This window comes from Urtica dioica, chromosome 8 (genome assembly GCF_054948205.1).
Source record: "Urtica dioica subsp. dioica isolate 48M chromosome 8, U.dioica_male_clone48M_v1_H2, whole genome shotgun sequence".
Taxonomy (NCBI): domain Eukaryota; kingdom Viridiplantae; phylum Streptophyta; class Magnoliopsida; order Rosales; family Urticaceae; genus Urtica; species Urtica dioica.
The window spans coordinates 994,521-1,010,933 of NC_142763.1; the positions used below are offsets into that span (position 1 = coordinate 994,521).

Sequence of the window (16,413 nt, forward strand, 5' to 3'; positions counted from 1 at the left end):
GGTGGATTCCGAACTGAGGACGAACTGAATGTGAGACGAGCTGACGAACTGATGGTGAGACGAGCTGACGTGGTGATGGTGAGACGAGCTGACGAACTGATGGTGAGACGAGCTGACGTGGTGATGGTGAGACGAGCTGACGAACTGATGGTGAGACGAGCTGACGTGGTGATGGTGAGACGAGCTGGTTCCAAGATGGTGAGGTCAGTTCAGAGTGAGCTGAGGTGGATTCCGAACTGAGGACGAACTGAATGTGAGACGAGCTGACGAACTGATGGTGAGACGAGCTGACGTGGTGATGGTGAGACGAGCTGACGAACTGATGGTGAGACGAGCTGACGAACTGATGGTGAGACGAACTGACGAACTGATGGTGAGACGAGCTGTTAGTAATAATGGAGATTCAACTCAAACAAAATTTGGTTTTATTTAATTGTCGTCTTTATCAATTCCTTGTCTTTGATTATTGAACTATTTTTTTTCATTACTATAAATCTATTTTTGTAATTAGTATTTTCGTCACAACTTCATATCTCTATAGATTTATCTTTGTTATATTCATCAAAACCGACAATTTTGTGAGGTCAAAACCGACAATTTTGTGAGGTCAAAACCGACAATATGAAACCAGAGCTTTTCTTGTCGTATGTAATTCTCTTTAGTTATGCGCTATTATAGCCTGCATATGAACTTTCATAACCCTGCATATGAGTTTTGCATTGGTATTTAACCATAGATTTTAGTCGCTTGTCTTTGCTCTTGTTGCCTTTCAAAACGAATCCAATTGGGCTTTTAAGAAAGAAATACAGCAATAATTAACTTGGTGGATCATACAGTCGGTTACTAAATCAAAGCAAAGCAAATATAATGCACAACTCTTGGCTGGGCCAAGCAACTTATTCACACATCAACATCGAAATCACACTCGACCAAAGCAATAAATAAATTACAGTTCATCCCTCCCCGGGGCATAAACCCTTTAATTGAAAATTGCAAGAGGGAACGACAAAATATATGACGTTGCATTATTGCATTATCACAGATTCGCAGTAGATATAGGCGCCTTCTGGTAATGAATATTACATAATGAATAAAGAAGAGAAGGGTGGTTCTACGAGTCTTGAGGAGTCTCGAATCTCGTCGGCGTATCGATTCCCATCATGCAGCAGATGCCTGATATCAAGATCATGAGCAGAACAATGGCCTGAACAACCACAAAGTTACGGCACCCATTCAGTTCCAATGCAACCATGATCCACATCATAATAGACAAGGGAAAAAGAAAGAACCACTTACAACTAAAAGCCCCTCCAAAAGCGATGACTTGATCTTGCAAACTTCACCACAGCCTGTAGTCGCATTTGTGGTTTCCGCCAAAAACCTATCGATTTCCATACGAGAAGGATTTTGAATTGGATTGTAAGAATCTGAAGCGTAAAGCACTGCGTATCTTTTCCCCGAGCGCTCCATCGAGCTAAGAAGCTTGGAAAATACTTCACCTGTATGCACGTTTGGATAAATTATTTGCACACACACACACACACACAAAAAACTAACTTCAATGAACAAACATACCCTCTGATTGGCGAAGTTCATCAGATTCCTCGTGGCAGAACACAATCACATCAGATTCCCCCTTTGCCAGGTAATCCTATTTACAGAAGCATTTTCATGTCAAACACTCCAAAAGAAACAACGTCCAAAAATAGATTAGTTAAAAGTGTTTACATCGACAGAGTCCAGGCTTGGAAGTTTTGGGGCAGGAACAGAGCATGAGCCTGCAAAGGCGACATTGGTGAAACCATCAAATCCAGAAAGCAGAGCATGTGGCAGCGTCTCTTCTCCAGAGGAAGCAATGTAAGGGAATGCCATCGACAAGTTCGATCTTGTGAAAGAGACCTGCTCATCTCAACCACATACATATCTATATTATTAATAATATTCAAACAGCAAAAATAACATTAAAAAGAAAAAAAAAAACTCAGCTTCTTGCTTGCCTTGATTGAATTCACCAAACGGTTGTCGGCATTAAAACTTGCAGATTGCAACAGCTGCAGAAAAGAAACATCGTTTGAAAGGAACGGAAATCGGGTAAAACCATTAAAACAGCTTTTACCTGTTTACCGAGGAACACGAGTGCGAGATCGAGATCGCCTTCAGAATGGTCTCGGGCGAGCTGTGAATCGATTGGTTAGGTTTTCATCCAATTGGGGAGAGAGAAAGACAAGGGAGTCGATGATTACCTTCAAGTTGGAGAGCAGAGAGTTGGCAACATCCTTTGGAGAGACTGTCTGGTAGTTTACAACAGAGGACTCCACCCTTAAAATATAGGAACAGGAAGACGATCAATCAACGATTCATGAATTGATCGATCGGGAATCGATACACATACACATACCTGTGGTGAGGAGACCAGAGCAGAGCAGATGGCGCCGCGAACCCTAATTGGAGCAGAAGCAACGCTGAAACCAAAATCATCTTCAAATCGACCCCCATGTTCAATGATTCACCAGCAGATCTGTGTTTCTGTATATGCGTCGGAGGAGGAGAAGAAGAAGAAGCAGAGGTGAGTGATGGGATAATAATGAATCCTATTGTCCCTTCCGGGTGGGTAGAGGCCCACATAGATGGAGGCCCAGCCCAAGCTTATTGGATATCATTGGTACGACGTCGTTTCGTTTCGTCACGAGTTAATTAAAAGCAGTTAGTTAAGGAGTAATTGAGCAATAAATAAAGTGAGGTTGATCCGATCTGATGAGTGTGAGTTGGGACACGTGAAGAATCACAAGAAAGGGGAGGAGTGAGTATATAGGAGAGCGATCGAGGGATAGAGAAGAAGGATCAGATGATGATAATGAGGGAAGAGAAGAAGGAGAAGATAGTGATGTGCGCTCGGGAGGCGCTGAGCCACGACCACCCGCGCTTCTCTCTCGACGGCAAGGACGCCATGTACCGCTCTTCCTTCCGCAACGACCAGGAACGGAGGCGCTCCGTCTGCCTCTCCGCGCCGCCGCGCCACATCTACCAAGCGGCCCCGGAGTGGTCCAGGTCAGACTGGGTGCGCGGCGAGCGGGTGGTCTGGTCCAACCCCGGAGTGGTCGCCAAGCTCATGGGCTTAGACGCCATTCCCATCCCTCTCTTCTCCTTCCCCAAAAAATAATCAATGTAATCATATCCTCCGATACCTACGCTTTCCTCTCATTATTACTAATATTCATGCTAATGCTAAACTAATTCTCTTCTTTGGAACAAAAATTTCAGCTTAATATTTTGTTAATCAAATACAGACATTAATTAAGATCGATAAATATCGCAATTATTTGCTTTTAACACTAGTGACTAAGGCCCTCGCGGCTCGTCCCAAGTTTCACAACCATACCCCCCCTCGCAACTATGGTGTTTTATTCATTGGTTAAAGCCAGAATAATTGAATATGGAATTGAAATCAAGGGTGGCGACAATAAATTAGATTTCGTGAAAACAATGTAAAAATTATCTCATAATACATCATCAATTAATAAACACGGAGATCACCTTGATATTATAAGGCATAAATCATCTATTATTGAATATGTGCTAGACATCTCAACATTTTTTTCTCTATGTTCACGAACAAATAAATTGAAGAAATTGTTTTCCATCTTGTTACAACGTGCGATTTTCTCTAATTTCATTGTTTAAAAAAGAATGCTAGATGTAATTAATAGTATGCGAAACAAGAGTTATCACTTTATACGCTCAAGAAAATATTTATGATTTTCTTGAATTCACCAACTATTACCGTTGAAATAGATCAGAAATCATTGTCAAGGCAATAAAATCTATAAGTTTTTGGACTTGATCAAGATGTTAGAGTTCCATATGCATCAATGTCATCTCATATTCTACACAAATTTACATGTATCATCGATTCTGAGTGTTGCGCGTATTTCTTCGGGATCTAAACCTAAACTCAGAATCATCAAATCTACGTTGTTTTCATTAAATACTTGTGCTGATTAGATGCCCTAATGCTTTGTTTGTTGGAGTCGCCAACAAAGTTAAGGCTTAAGGGGCAGCTCTGGCTAGAGGTGCCGGGCCGTGGTGGCAAAATTGCCAAACAGAGATATATTGTTTATTATTGGCATCTCAATTGAATCAAGCAACACATGCTTTTTGAGTGTTTATGGTGAGACGAGCTGGTTCCAAGATGATGAGGTCAGTTCGGAGTGAGCTGAGGTAGATTCCGAACTGAGGACGAACTGAATGTGAGACGAGCTGACGTGGTGATGGTGAGACGAGCTGACGTGGTGATGGTGAGACGAGCTGGTTCCAAGATGGTGAGGTCAGTTCGGAGTGAGCTGAGGTGGATTCCGAACTAAGGACGAACTTAATGTAAGGCGAGCTGACGAACTGATGGTGAGACGAGCTGACGAACTGATGATGAGACGTGCTGACGTGATGATGGTGACACGAACTGGCGAACTGAGACGAGCTGAGACGTTTTTTTTGGTCTTTAGGGAAGCCATGGTTAAGCACAACAATGTTATCCCAAATGGTCACTTCAAGAAGCATTGGCAAAACTTTGTCAAGACCTGGTTCAACCAGCCTGCCAGGAAGACACGCAGAAGGATCGGTTCACCATCAGCTCGTCTCTCCATCAGTTCGTCGGATCGTCTAACAATAACATGTTTTAATAATAATGACTACGAATTGGGCTGAAACATAAGTGTGCTTGTTGTCACATTTAAAAGCTGACAGGCCCAATTTAAAACAAGCAAGGTCCACATAGAAAATGGGCCGAGTATATAAACGTATTAGGGTTTAATCCTAGCGATACAATTTCTTCTGTGGAAGCAGCGATAACCAAACAGGTTTTTCCGACTCTCTCCTTCGATTTCTTAGCTCCCACTGCTTAATTACGCGAAACGATTGCACTGCGATACATATTTCCGATCTCCCGAAGCGTTACCGTGTTTCGCTTCGATTTATTGTCAAAATTTTCGCATACCTGTGGAATATAATAAGGGTTTTCGCGAAATTTGATGCAACTGTGTCATTATTTCCTTAGTTGTTTAAAGCTTTAGAGTTTAGGTTGTTTGTGTATCAGAAGGAATAGCGTGGTTTTGTTGGTGCTGATAGATTAAGTATATATGTAGGCGTTTGTGAAAGCCCAGAAATCGGCAACAATGGTGTCTGTCAAGAAGACGGTAAAACTCTTCACAAGGCTCACAGCTAATACGTTGACATAAACACGCATATGTGTATAATGTATTTAATATCAATTCGTGGGATCCCAAAATATGCAGAAGAAGACTCACGAGAGCATCAACAGCAGGCTCGCCCTTGTGGTCAAGAGTGGAAAGTACTCGCTCGGTTATAAGACGGTCCTTCGCTCTCTCCGCAGCTCCAAAGGTACGTCTTTCTTTATTTTTCTTCTTCTTTCGATTACGATTTTTTCTTTCGAAGTTTTGGTTCTGTTTTAGGTTTTTGTTTTGTTTAGTAGGATAATCAATTGCTTAGGAGTAATAACGTGTGAACGCGATTGAAATGGCAGGGAAGCTAATTATCATCTCCAACAACTGTCCTCCTCTCCGCAAGTCGGAGATCGAGTACTACGCCATGCTTTCTAAGATCGGAGTTCACCACTACAATGGAAGTGAGTCTTCGATTTCTCTACTCTTGAACACTGTATCGCTGTTTGTCTGTTCTTGATTGATTCATTGTGTGGCGTTGGGAACTTCAATTCGGTCTGTGAATATGTGATTGATTGTATATAGATGTCTATTTATTCGCTGCCGAGTCGAATTTTCATAGCATTTGATATGATTTTTAATTAGGTTAAACCTTGTTCTAGAAATCTCACAGAGGCCGTAGATTAAACATGTGTTGTATTGAAATCTAATTATTGATTTTCTGACAATAATATTTTTATGACTTTTGATAATTCAGATAATGTCGACCTTGGAACGGCTTGTGGAAAGTACTTCCGTGTTTCATGTCTCAGCATTATCGATGCAGGTCGGTTTAAAATTTCCATTTTTTTCCCCTACGCTGTTTCTTGGCCTTGAATTATATGGTGAATGAATTTGGTTTTTGACATTTTCTTTGTTTGTTGCTTTAGGCGATTCCGACATTATCAAGTCTTTGCCCGCAGATCAGTGAGAAACCCCGCCTCGAATTAGTACTTTACTTTTTGAGCTTTTTTTTGGGAACGGTTCATTTCTTTTTCATTTTATACCTTTTTATGACAGTTTATTTTTATTATTATTGATAGATTTATGTCCATTGAGTTCCTTGCATTTCTCTCTTTCTCTCTTTCTCTATAGTTCAACTCTGGTGATGTTTTGTTCTATTTGTTAGATATCAATGGAAGCTTTTTTTTTTTGGGAGTTGAAATTTAAGGAAACAGTCCCACACTTAAAATTTATAGCTAGAATCTTGAATAGACGGAATTAAATTTGTAGAAAAAGTTCATATACTTCCGCTCCAAAAATGTGACATAGAGCTTGCCAGATTTAACTTAAAGAGTATAACACACTTGTCATTAATTTAAACAAAATGTTATGGTGATTAATCCTATGCGTGACTTGCTTGTTCCACAAAATAATGATGTTGTATACGGCCAGGTTTGAATAATTTATGTAGTTACTTTCGGCCTATTCTTAACCATTTTGGTGAAGAAGAACTAAACAAGCTAGATAGCCAGGTTTTTCCTGTACTAAATCACCCTCGGATAAACCCTTGCAGAGAGGTGAAAGGAGATTAGTCTTAAAAAAAAAAAAAAAGAACAAGTCTCATCTTCAAATCTTATACATCTAACCATTGGAGAAGTGAATCACAACCGCTAAATCAGACAAAATCAATGATACGGATTGGATGTCTGCTACAATCTCATTGATGACATAGTGAGACACTCAAATTATACAATGAAAACAGAGTTACATTTCTTCTGACGATTCACTCAGCAGATGGTCCACATACAAGGATATCACAGCTCCACTGCAAATTCGAATGTGTATAAACAAGCGATAAGCGATTCATGTATAAACTGGAATTGCCAACTAAAACTTTGCTGTGAATAAATTTGCAACATACCTAAGTGGTCCGAATGAGAGCCATATCACATCCCACCGGAACCTTGGTAGTCTACAAATGTCAAATTGTTGTAAACTCAAACCAGTTCACAACTACATAAGATAAATTGTATTCATTATTCGTGTTAAACAAAAAAGCATAATAATCCATTCTGTTTCACCTAAATCGAGAAAGGCAACAAAAATCTATTATGTGGTGAATAAAAAGCTAACTAGATCTTTAACATCACAAATCTGCCCTTTATTTTTCTATAAGGTTATTCCATTGATCAAATGATACCCGAAAGATTACCTGAACATGTAATATAGCCAGAAAACAGCAAGTACTACTCCAGTAAAGAACGAATACCAAATCCATCGCCTTCGATCCTTTATGTCAAAGAGCAGTCCTACAGTAGCCAATGAACATGCTAACACAGCGACCCAATCTGAAAAAGAAAAAAAAATCGCTACATCCCAACTGAGAAACTCTAAACATGTACTATAGATTTTGTATTTGTTTTAACGAGCGCTTAAGGATATGAACAAGAGCACGATAAATAACCTGCAAATATAATCATCGACGAGTCCACCTCCTTCATGAAGTAAGCATGATAGCGCTGAGAAGTAGAAATTTGCGTTTCTGAGTTTTTAGCACCATTGTAGACCTAATTAAGCAATCTATAGCGATGTAAACCCTAAAAAGGCCATACCAGATCCCATGGAGATGAAACCTGCTGAAAGATTGAATACACCAGAAATCCCCCAAAGCAAACGAGAATCACTGCGAACACACTCTACAGTACACCAAAAGGAAATGAAATTTGTTTTTCAGTATTTCGATAATAAAAAAAATGTATTAATAGCGAGAGCCAAATTCATGATACATGAACATAGGATATCTACTAAACCATACCCTCCATAAACGACTATCCCGAGCTTGGCTTGTTTCGAACTGATGGTGAGACGAGTTGACGAATTGATGGTGAGACGAGCTGACGGACTGATGGTGAGACGAGCTGACGTGGTGATGGTGAGACGAGCTGATGAACTGATGGTGAGACGAGCCGACGTGGTGATGGTAAGACGAGCTGGTTCCAAGATGGTGAGGTCAGTTCGGAGTGAGCTGAGGTGGATTCCGAACTGAGGACGAACTGAATGTGAGACGAGCTGGCAAATTGATGGTGTGACGAGCTGACGAACTGATGTGGAGACGAGCTGACGTGGTGATGGTGAGACGAGCTGACGAACTGATGGTGAGACGAGCTGACGTGGTGATGGTGAGACGAGCTGGTTCCAAGATGGTGAGGTCAGTTTGAAGTGAGCTGAGGTGGATTCCGAACTGAGGACGAACTGAATGTGAGACGAGCTGACGAACTGATGGTGAGACGAGCTGACGAACTGATGGTGAGACGAGCTGACGTGGTGATGGTGAGACGAGCTGACGTGGTGATGGTGAGACGAGCTGACGTGGTGATGGTGAGACGAGCTGACGAACTGATGGTGAGACGAGCTGACGAACTGATGGTGAGACGAGCTGACGAACTGATAGTGAGACGAGTTGGTTCCAAGATGGTGAGGTCAGTTCGGAGTGAGCTGAAGTGGATTCCGAAATGCTGACGAACTGATGGTGAGACGAGCTGACGTGGTGATGGTGAGACGAGCTCACGAACTGATGGTGAGACGAGCTGACAAACTGATGGTGAGACGAGCTGGTTCCAAGATGGTGAGGTCAGTTCAGAGTGAGCTGAGGTGGATTCCGAACTGCTGACGAACTGATGGTGAGACGAGCTGACGAATTGATGGTTAGACGAGCTGACGAACTGATGGCGAGACGAGCCGACGTGGTGATGGTGAGACGAGTTGACGTGGTGGTGGTGAGACGAGCTGACGAACTGATGGTGAGACGAGCTGACGTGGTGATGGTGAGACGAGCTGGTTCCAAGATGGTGAGGTCAGTTCGGAGTGAGCTGAGGTGGATTCCGAACTGAGGACGAACTGAATGTGAGACGAGCTGACGAACTGATGGTGAGCTCGAGCTGACGTGGTGATGGTGAGACGAGCTGACGAACTGATGGTGAGACGAGCTGACGTGGTGAAAGCTAGTATATATATATATTGCTATATATCTTGTAAGATTATTGGAAGTATAATAATCAAGAAATATATATGAAGTGGAAATTTTGTATACGCCCTAAGTTATGTATATATTTAAAAAATAAATGTATCGATTATTGATTTTTTTTAAAAAAGATATATAGCAAAATCAATCTCGGTTCAACTGTGTAGAATAAAACTTTAGTTACCACTTGTCTAATATTCACATTTTTTTTATAATATTTTATAATTAACAGGAAATCAATTAGTAGTTCCTAGCATAATTTAGTTGGTAATTTCACAACACCTCCAAAATGAAAAGTCCCGAGTTCAATCCCTATTAGCAGTAAAGCTGCTTTAACAAAAAAAAAAAATTGATTGAGTAGTGGCTCCAACATTATCCGTTACTCGGCTCACTTTAAAATTGGGTAAATGGGTCAAGATAATAGATCCATTTTTTTAATTTGATCCGGGTAACAAAGCAAGTGGACCGGTTGCACTTGGACACACGTTACTATTACTAATCAACGCTTAATTATATATTCATAAAAACATATTTTTCAAACTTGTACTCTTATTCAATATGCAAATCAATTACAACATTTGATATTAAGGACTAAAAATCGAGTTTTTATAGTACAAGGCAGTGTATCTACTTGACGCCGGATGTATTTTTTCCTTTTTTTTTTCTATTTGTTTATAATTTCATTTAAAATAAGGATATATTCGTTTAACTGTTTTTTAAAATAAGAGGATAAAAAATAATGGTGTAAAACTTTGTGGTATTTTAGAAATTACAATCTTCAGAATAGTTATTTGTGGAATGTTCCCGATATTATATTACGAGCCCATAAATAGAGTCTTATAGCCCATTTATATAAAATCTTAAACGAGCCATAAATAGGCAACACTTAGGGTTTTTGAACTCATCTTCGTCGTCGCGCAGAATCTGTAATCGCAGCAAAGATGGTGAAGGGGCGTCAGGGAGAGCGAGTGAGGTCTGTTATTATCCAACGCAAATTTTCGTATATTCATTTTCATGTCTAGTTTCAGTTTCGCTCACTTGGCTCCGATCATTGTTGTTTCAGGCTTTACGTCAGGGGAACAATCCTCGGCTACAAGAGGTACTAAATTAATTCTTTTCACGAAAATTCTTAGGGCATATCGGATTCTGATCCTCCGAATTTCGATTTCAAGCTTTCGATCTTTTTTCAATTTTCAAACCAGGGACTATCTGTTACTCGAACTACAATCACTGAATCTGAGCTCATTGAAAATGTATTGTTTTATAACATTTCTGTTTGTGGTTTAGCGTTCTGGTAATTAAAAATCCGTGGATCGCAACGAATTGACATTGTTGTTACTTAATTTCTCAGCATAATCGATTCTCCAAGCCGTACTATCAAATGACTGAACCATAATCACTTGTATATTCTCTGGTTCTGATTAAAGAGTTCTGGTTTTTGGCTTGAACTTTGTGTTGATAAACTAACCGTCTGATGTGATTAGGTCAAAGTCGAACCAGTACCCAAACACATCGCTGGTTCAGATTGAGGGAGTGAACACAAAGGAAGAAGTTGATTGGTACCGCGGCAAGAGATTGGCGTACGTGTACAAGGCCAAGGTCAAGAAAGACGGCTCGCATTATCGCTGCCTTTGGGGAAAGGTCGTGAGGCCTCACGGTAACACCGGTGTGGTTCGCGCCAAGTTCACCTCCAATCTTCCTCCCAAGTCCATGGGAGCCAAAATTAGGGTTCTCATGTACCCAAGCAACATCTAAACTGGTATTTTTTTTTTATACTTTTACACGAGGTTTTTATTTTTAAAATGTGTGTTATGAGCTTGTTATTGAGTGTCGTTTTGTCTCGATTTTCTTGCAGGTTTGTCGGGATGGATGAAAAGTTGATTTACTTCAAGGGCATCTTGATATTTTGTATGCTTGTGAACCATATTTATATTGTGCTCTGCCTATTTTGAGGTGAATCAGTTTTGGTTGATTAGGTTTTTTTTTTCATATGCGATGCTGTTCCATACATTCAAATAGTTTTATTTTTAATTATTGTCATGTTTTTCTTCTTATCCATGTGTTTTTGTACCTCTTTTTAAGCATCAATAGTGCAACAGACTCTTTAGACTTCCTCATAGTGAGTTATATGGCCTTGCTTGGTAACCCTCTTTATAGAATCCCATTTCAAGTTTTAGAGTTTTGTTTTCTAACGTTGATAATAGGACCTGTAATGAGAATGAAATGAATGATAAGTTGGCAAAACATAAAAAAAATTTAAGGGGCAAAACATATATATTTTTTTAGGGACAATAATATGGTCTTGCTTGGTAACCCGCTTTATAGAATCCCATTTCAAGTGTTCGAATTTTGTTTTCTAACGTAGATAATAGGACCTGTAATGAGAATGAAATGAATGATAAGTTGGCAAAACATAAAGTTTTTTTAAGGGGCAAAACATATATATTTTTTTAGGGACAATAATAATTTTATTTTTAATTACGTATTGCGAAAATTGTATATAACATGCATGTCATCTCGAAGCTCTAGCATTAGGCTATTAGCTATTGATTTTGCAAACTGAGGTTTTGTTAATTTGACAATTTAGTTATGAACATAAATAAACGATTTAAGCAGAACCATTATACCCTTAAAGTTATTATAGCAAATTCCCACATTTTATTTATATCATATTAACAATATAATTGACAAAACAACGGATGAAAAATGAAAGACCCACAGATTATATCATTAATACGTTAACAAAGCATATGAAAAAATTACATAAAACTGAACAAGAAAGAGAAATTAATAGAAATTGTTCCAATCGAAATATACTCCTAGTAGCTTACAAAGGTTGAAAATATATACAAAGGCCGTACCTTCGCAGCTCAAAATATTTTTCTAAATTAAAATATCTTGTTGATTTTATAAAAGAAATTAATTATCACTTGTCCCTTAAAAATAAAATTCGGCCCTTAAAAATATCAAATAAAACTTTACAACAATGCTTTGTTTTAAGGCATTGTTTATTTAATTAGTTTATGTATGTGTTTAACGTTTTTTAGTTTTAAATTTTATATTAAAAGATTCATTATTTGTTACTTTTTTTTTCATAATTCAATTTTACATCATATAATCTATTAAATTATATATTTAAATACAAATTACAAGATCTAATATTCAAACATCAATATTGCGTTTCCTATAGATTGAACCATCACTTTCTCATAGAAAAAATCACTTCACAGGCATGAGGTCATTGGGATGGTCCATTATTTGTTACTTCAAAAGGACAAAAAAAAGGTAGATAAGTGATAAAAATGATCCAAATAAGGAAAAATTGTATGAAATAGCTAATTCAAACTATGACTTTTGCAAAATAGCCATAGTTTCATTAGCTATAGCAAAATAGCCAATTGAGAGTACACGTTTTCATTAAATTTAATCATGCCTCGATTAATTTTAATTCAGTCTTCATAAAGCTTACATTCTGTCTGTATAGTTCGTTGGGATTAAATTTAATCAAGAATAAATTAATATTATTTGGGCTAGTATGCTTATAGTTGACAAACTATGATTATTTTGCAAAAACTTAAGTTCTATTGCGCTATATAGCGTTGGACCCAAAAAACTTATTGGACAAAAATAAATATGGGTTTCTTGCATAAAAATATACAAAGATATTTGGGAAATTTGCGTCAATGTCACAAATTCGTCGGGTTTTTGCATTTGTGTTACAAAGTTATCAAAATTGCATTTGTGTCACGTATTTACATTCGTGTCACATGTGTAAATTTCAAATTACTCTCTCTCATTATTTAATCTTTTTATTAGTTACTCCATGTCTTCTGAATTTTTACAATACCTCATTAAAAATCACTTTACCTTCCTCTAAAACTTTCTAAATTTTTGGCGTGTGACTTATTTGCAATTGGATTACCAATTTGTGACATAAGATGCAAATAACACATATCTTAGCATCGTACCAAATATCAACCAATCCAATAGTTGAAAAAGTATCATGAACAGAAACGACCAATCAACGTCTCAATCCAATCAAAGGGAAATCCCTTTTATAAAACAATCAATCGCCACTTTTATAGGTATCTGCTCCCATATTCTTTCATTTTTGATTTGTCAGAGCTCCTCATCCACTTAATTTCGACGACTATTCTTAAGTTCAGGTACGTTGATTCAGATGGTCGTGTTGATCTCTTTCTCCGATCCCAGAACTTCTTATACAATAGAATATCTAACGAAAATCTAACGTGCCCATTTAGTTATTTTTATATGTGTGTGTCAAGTGTAAAACATACACATATAATAGTAATGTATTCAATAGTATTGTGTATCTATTAGTATATGTAAATGGGTTCTCTCGTTTATAGGCTTTCCCTTATTGTTGACTCACATTTGCTCTTTCTCTATTACCCTTGGTTTGTTTGTTCACAAGGGATAATGAAAAAAATAAGCTTTGTAAACCTTTGTTTTTCTCTAGTACCAAGGTTCTATTTCTTCTTTTGTTTTTCCATTGATATTCAATCCTGAACAGCATGTTGTAAATTGTATTGATAACCAAAAATTGAAATCTATGTAATTGAAATTTCACTTAATGATTTTGATAGGAAACAGAAACATGTGCGAGGGTGAGAAATTGGATACTGGGTTTGTGGAAACAGACAAGGAATTCTCTGCTGCTTAGCTCGCCCAGCTCGCTCCGTCCTTACTCGCCCAGCTCGTTCACGTCGCTCAACGTCCTTAGCTCGTCCAGCTCGCTCACGTCCTTAGGTCGCCCAGCTCGCTCACGTCCTTACTCGCCCCGCTCGCTCATGTCGCCCAGCTCGCTCACGTCGCTCAACGTCCTTAGCTCGCCCAGCTCGCTCACGTCCTTAGCTCGCCCAGCTCGCTCACGTCCTTAGCTCGCCCAGCTCGCTCACGTCCTTACTCGCCCAGCTCGCTCACGTCGCTCAGATCGCTCACGTCGCTCAACGTCCTTAGCTCGACTAGCTCGCTCACGTCCTTAGCTCGCCCAGCTCGCTCACGTCGTCCTAAGTTATGTATATATTTAAAAAATAAATGTATCGATTATTGATTTTAAAAAAAATATATATAGCAAAATCAATCTCAGTTCAACTATGTAGAATAAAACTTTAGTTACCACTTGTCTAATATTCACATTTTTTTTATAATATTTTATAATTAACAGGAAATCAATTAGTAGTTCCTACCATAATTTAGTTGGTAATTTCACACCACCTCCAAAATGAAAAGTCCTGAGTTCTCTACAACATCGAGGCTCTCTACAAGAAGGTCCACGCTGCCATCCGCGCCAACCCCGTCCCCACCAAGTCTGCCAAACAGCCTCCCAAGCAACACAAGAGGTACAACAACTCTCGTCTTACATTTGTGATGATGCCACATCAACTAATTATCGTTTGCTTGCAATCCAGGTACACCTTGAAGAAGCTGACCTACGAGCAGAGGAAGAACAAGTTGATCGAGAGATTGAACGCATTCAACTCTGCCGCCGATGTTGATGATGACCAGAGCGAAGATTGATGATACCACCATGTTTATTTATTATTGCGACACACTATATATACTATGCCAATCGTGAAAAATAGACATGATTATGACACAGTTGCAACGATTTAGATAGCCTAACCACTGAAGTGCTCATGCAGGCATATTTGGAATAAAGTTATGAACATGTCAAATTGTATAAAATTAAAGAATTAAAATAACATGTTATAATAATAATAATTACGAATTGGGCTGATGTGCATGTTGTCACGTTTGAAGCTCACAGGCCCAATTTAAAACAAAGCAAAGTCCACATAGAAAATGGGCCGAAGTTAAATAGGGCTATCATAAAAATAAAAAAAAATGTTTCGAGTTCATAAGGTTTAATCTTAGCCGCCTAGCGATACAATTTCTTAAGCAGCGATAACCAGGTATTTCTGATCTCCCACGCTCGAAAGCGTTTCCGTGTTTCGTTTCGATTTATTGTCTAAATTTTCGCATTCCTTTTTGGTAAATCAGTACAGATTAGTGAAATAGAAGGTTAAGAGGTTTAAATCACCAAGCACTAGCTTTTGTGCAACTAAGTTCTGCATATGATGATTTTCGCCGCTTTTAGATTTTTACTTTCCCATTTTTGGCTTCTTGTGTATCTTAAACCATTTTTGTGGTTTTTATCGTGAGTGGTGTATCGGTGTTGAATTATCCTTATATTAGGGTTTGTGAAATGTTACTCCATATATTAGGGTTTTCGCTGAGACTGGCGCTTTAGGATTTAGTTTGCGGAAACGCAAGTTATTTAATTTGTTCCGTCGTTTTTTTTGGTCTTTAGGTAAGCCATGGTTAAGCACAACAATGTTATCCCAAATGGTCACTTCAAGAAGCATTGGCAAAACCATGTCAAGACCTGGTTCAACCAGCCTGCCAGGAAGACACGCAGAAGGATCAGTTCACCATCCGCTCGTCAGATCGTCTCACCAGCTCGTCAGCTCGTCTCTCCATCAGTTCGTCAGATCGTCTAATAATAACATGTTTTAATAATAAGGGATTATTCCTATTCTATGACTTGTACCATGATTTTGGACCAAAATCTACTAAACCCAAATAAATCATAAACTATGACTTAATGAAATGAGTAATTACATATGTATCCTTCATATTTAGTTTATTTTTATAAGTTAATTTATAAAAAAAAACAATTATTTAGTTTATATTATGAAAACAATCATCATTACAAAAACCCGGAGAGCAGCCCTGGGAATCTTCGACGCTGAAGCTCCTGGGGAACGACGGTCATGGCCGCTGGAGAGCAGCCCATGACCATCCCGGAGGCGGCGACCTCGAAGTGTCCACCGGAACAGCCCGCCATGGATTCCGTGTAGAATTTCTGTGGTTTTTAAAGTTAAAAAACAAAGAAAAAAATGATTCTCGGGATTCTGGATAATTTTGAAGAGTTTCTGAAAATTTATGTGTTTTCGTTGAAGATTTATTGACGTTGATGTCAATAAAAATGCATATTTATTGACATCAATGTCAATAAATCTTCAAAGGAATTTTCCAGAATCGTTGAAGATTAATCTTCAAAGGAATTTTACAGAATCGTAGAAGATTTATTGACATTGATGTCAATAAATATGCATTTTTATTGACATTAATGTCAATAAATCTTCAACGTTTCTGGATTTTCGTTGAAGATTTGATTCTGGATAATTTTGAAAAGTTTATGAAAATTTC

At 38.4% G+C, this 16,413-nt stretch overlaps 4 protein-coding genes and 1 long non-coding RNA gene across 5 annotated transcripts; 3 read left to right on the forward strand and 2 right to left on the reverse strand.

Annotated features, from left to right (window-relative positions):
• Window positions 1-798: 798 nt before the first annotated feature.
• On the reverse strand, window positions 799-2,640 carry LOC149386975 (uncharacterized). The gene is made up of 8 exons (XM_089624293.1): window positions 2,399-2,640; window positions 2,244-2,319; window positions 2,117-2,176; window positions 1,998-2,051; window positions 1,729-1,899; window positions 1,576-1,651; window positions 1,297-1,499; window positions 799-1,204 (listed from the first exon to the last, which is right to left on the reverse strand). Exons 1-8 carry the CDS (start codon window positions 2,623-2,625, stop codon window positions 1,112-1,114), a joined length of 960 nt encoding a protein of 319 aa, XP_089480419.1. The 5' UTR covers window positions 2,626-2,640; the 3' UTR covers window positions 799-1,111.
• Window positions 2,641-4,773: 2,133 nt separating this feature from the next.
• On the forward strand, window positions 4,774-6,275 carry LOC149386976 (large ribosomal subunit protein eL30). Its single transcript, XM_089624392.1, has 6 exons — window positions 4,774-4,853; window positions 5,139-5,189; window positions 5,289-5,394; window positions 5,537-5,638; window positions 5,932-6,000; window positions 6,104-6,275. The coding sequence occupies exons 2-6, from the start codon at window positions 5,169-5,171 to the stop codon at window positions 6,142-6,144; spliced, it is 339 nt and encodes a 112-aa protein (XP_089480518.1). The 5' UTR covers window positions 4,774-4,853; window positions 5,139-5,168; the 3' UTR covers window positions 6,145-6,275.
• A 645-nt stretch (window positions 6,276-6,920) lies between these two features.
• On the reverse strand, window positions 6,921-10,025 carry LOC149386977 (uncharacterized). The gene is made up of 7 exons (XM_089621488.1): window positions 9,997-10,025; window positions 7,972-8,074; window positions 7,769-7,852; window positions 7,621-7,675; window positions 7,369-7,504; window positions 7,078-7,128; window positions 6,921-6,981 (listed from the first exon to the last, which is right to left on the reverse strand). The coding sequence occupies exons 1-7, from the start codon at window positions 10,023-10,025 to the stop codon at window positions 6,921-6,923; spliced, it is 519 nt and encodes a 172-aa protein (XP_089477614.1).
• Window positions 10,026-11,290, forward strand: LOC149386978 (large ribosomal subunit protein eL33y). Its single transcript, XM_089624172.1, has 4 exons — window positions 10,026-10,150; window positions 10,241-10,276; window positions 10,662-10,936; window positions 11,033-11,290. The coding sequence occupies exons 1-3, from the start codon at window positions 10,119-10,121 to the stop codon at window positions 10,930-10,932; spliced, it is 339 nt and encodes a 112-aa protein (XP_089480298.1). The 5' UTR covers window positions 10,026-10,118; the 3' UTR covers window positions 10,933-10,936; window positions 11,033-11,290.
• Window positions 11,291-14,395: 3,105 nt separating this feature from the next.
• Window positions 14,396-14,707, forward strand: LOC149386979 (uncharacterized). The gene is made up of 2 exons (XR_016301006.1): window positions 14,396-14,540; window positions 14,610-14,707. It is a non-coding gene; the product is annotated as an uncharacterized LOC149386979 (long non-coding RNA).
• The last annotated feature ends 1,706 nt before the right edge of the window (window positions 14,708-16,413 follow it).

Bases quoted from the DNA above. Each gene is read 5' to 3' on its own strand.
- LOC149386977 (XM_089621488.1), bottom strand. From the start codon at position 10,025: ATGGGCTATAAGACTCTATTTATGGGCTC. The intron at 8,075-9,996 runs GTAATATAATAT...TCACCACGTCAG, and splicing joins AAGACTCTATTTATGGGCTC to CTCGTCTCACCATCAGTCCG. The intron at 7,129-7,368 runs GTAATCTTTCGG...TGACATTTGTAG, and splicing joins TGGCTATATTACATGTTCAG to ACTACCAAGGTTCCGGTGGG.
- LOC149386978 (XM_089624172.1), top strand. From the start codon at position 10,119: ATGGTGAAGGGGCGTCAGGGAGAGCGAGTGAG. The intron at 10,151-10,240 runs GTCTGTTATTAT...TTGTTGTTTCAG, and splicing joins CGTCAGGGAGAGCGAGTGAG to GCTTTACGTCAGGGGAACAA. The intron at 10,277-10,661 runs GTACTAAATTAA...TGATGTGATTAG, and splicing joins ACAATCCTCGGCTACAAGAG to GTCAAAGTCGAACCAGTACC.
- LOC149386976 (XM_089624392.1), top strand. From the start codon at position 5,169: ATGGTGTCTGTCAAGAAGACG. The intron at 5,190-5,288 runs GTAAAACTCTTC...CAAAATATGCAG, and splicing joins TGGTGTCTGTCAAGAAGACG to AAGAAGACTCACGAGAGCAT. The intron at 5,395-5,536 runs GTACGTCTTTCT...TTGAAATGGCAG, and splicing joins CTCTCTCCGCAGCTCCAAAG to GGAAGCTAATTATCATCTCC.
- LOC149386975 (XM_089624293.1), bottom strand. From the start codon at position 2,625: ATGTGGGCCTCTACCCACCCGGAAGGGACAATAGGATTCATTATTATC. The intron at 2,177-2,243 runs GTAATCATCGAC...ATCGATTCACAG, and splicing joins CTCTGCTCTCCAACTTGAAG to CTCGCCCGAGACCATTCTGA. The intron at 1,900-1,997 runs GCAAGCAAGAAG...TGAGATGAGCAG, and splicing joins GTTTGGTGAATTCAATCAAG to GTCTCTTTCACAAGATCGAA.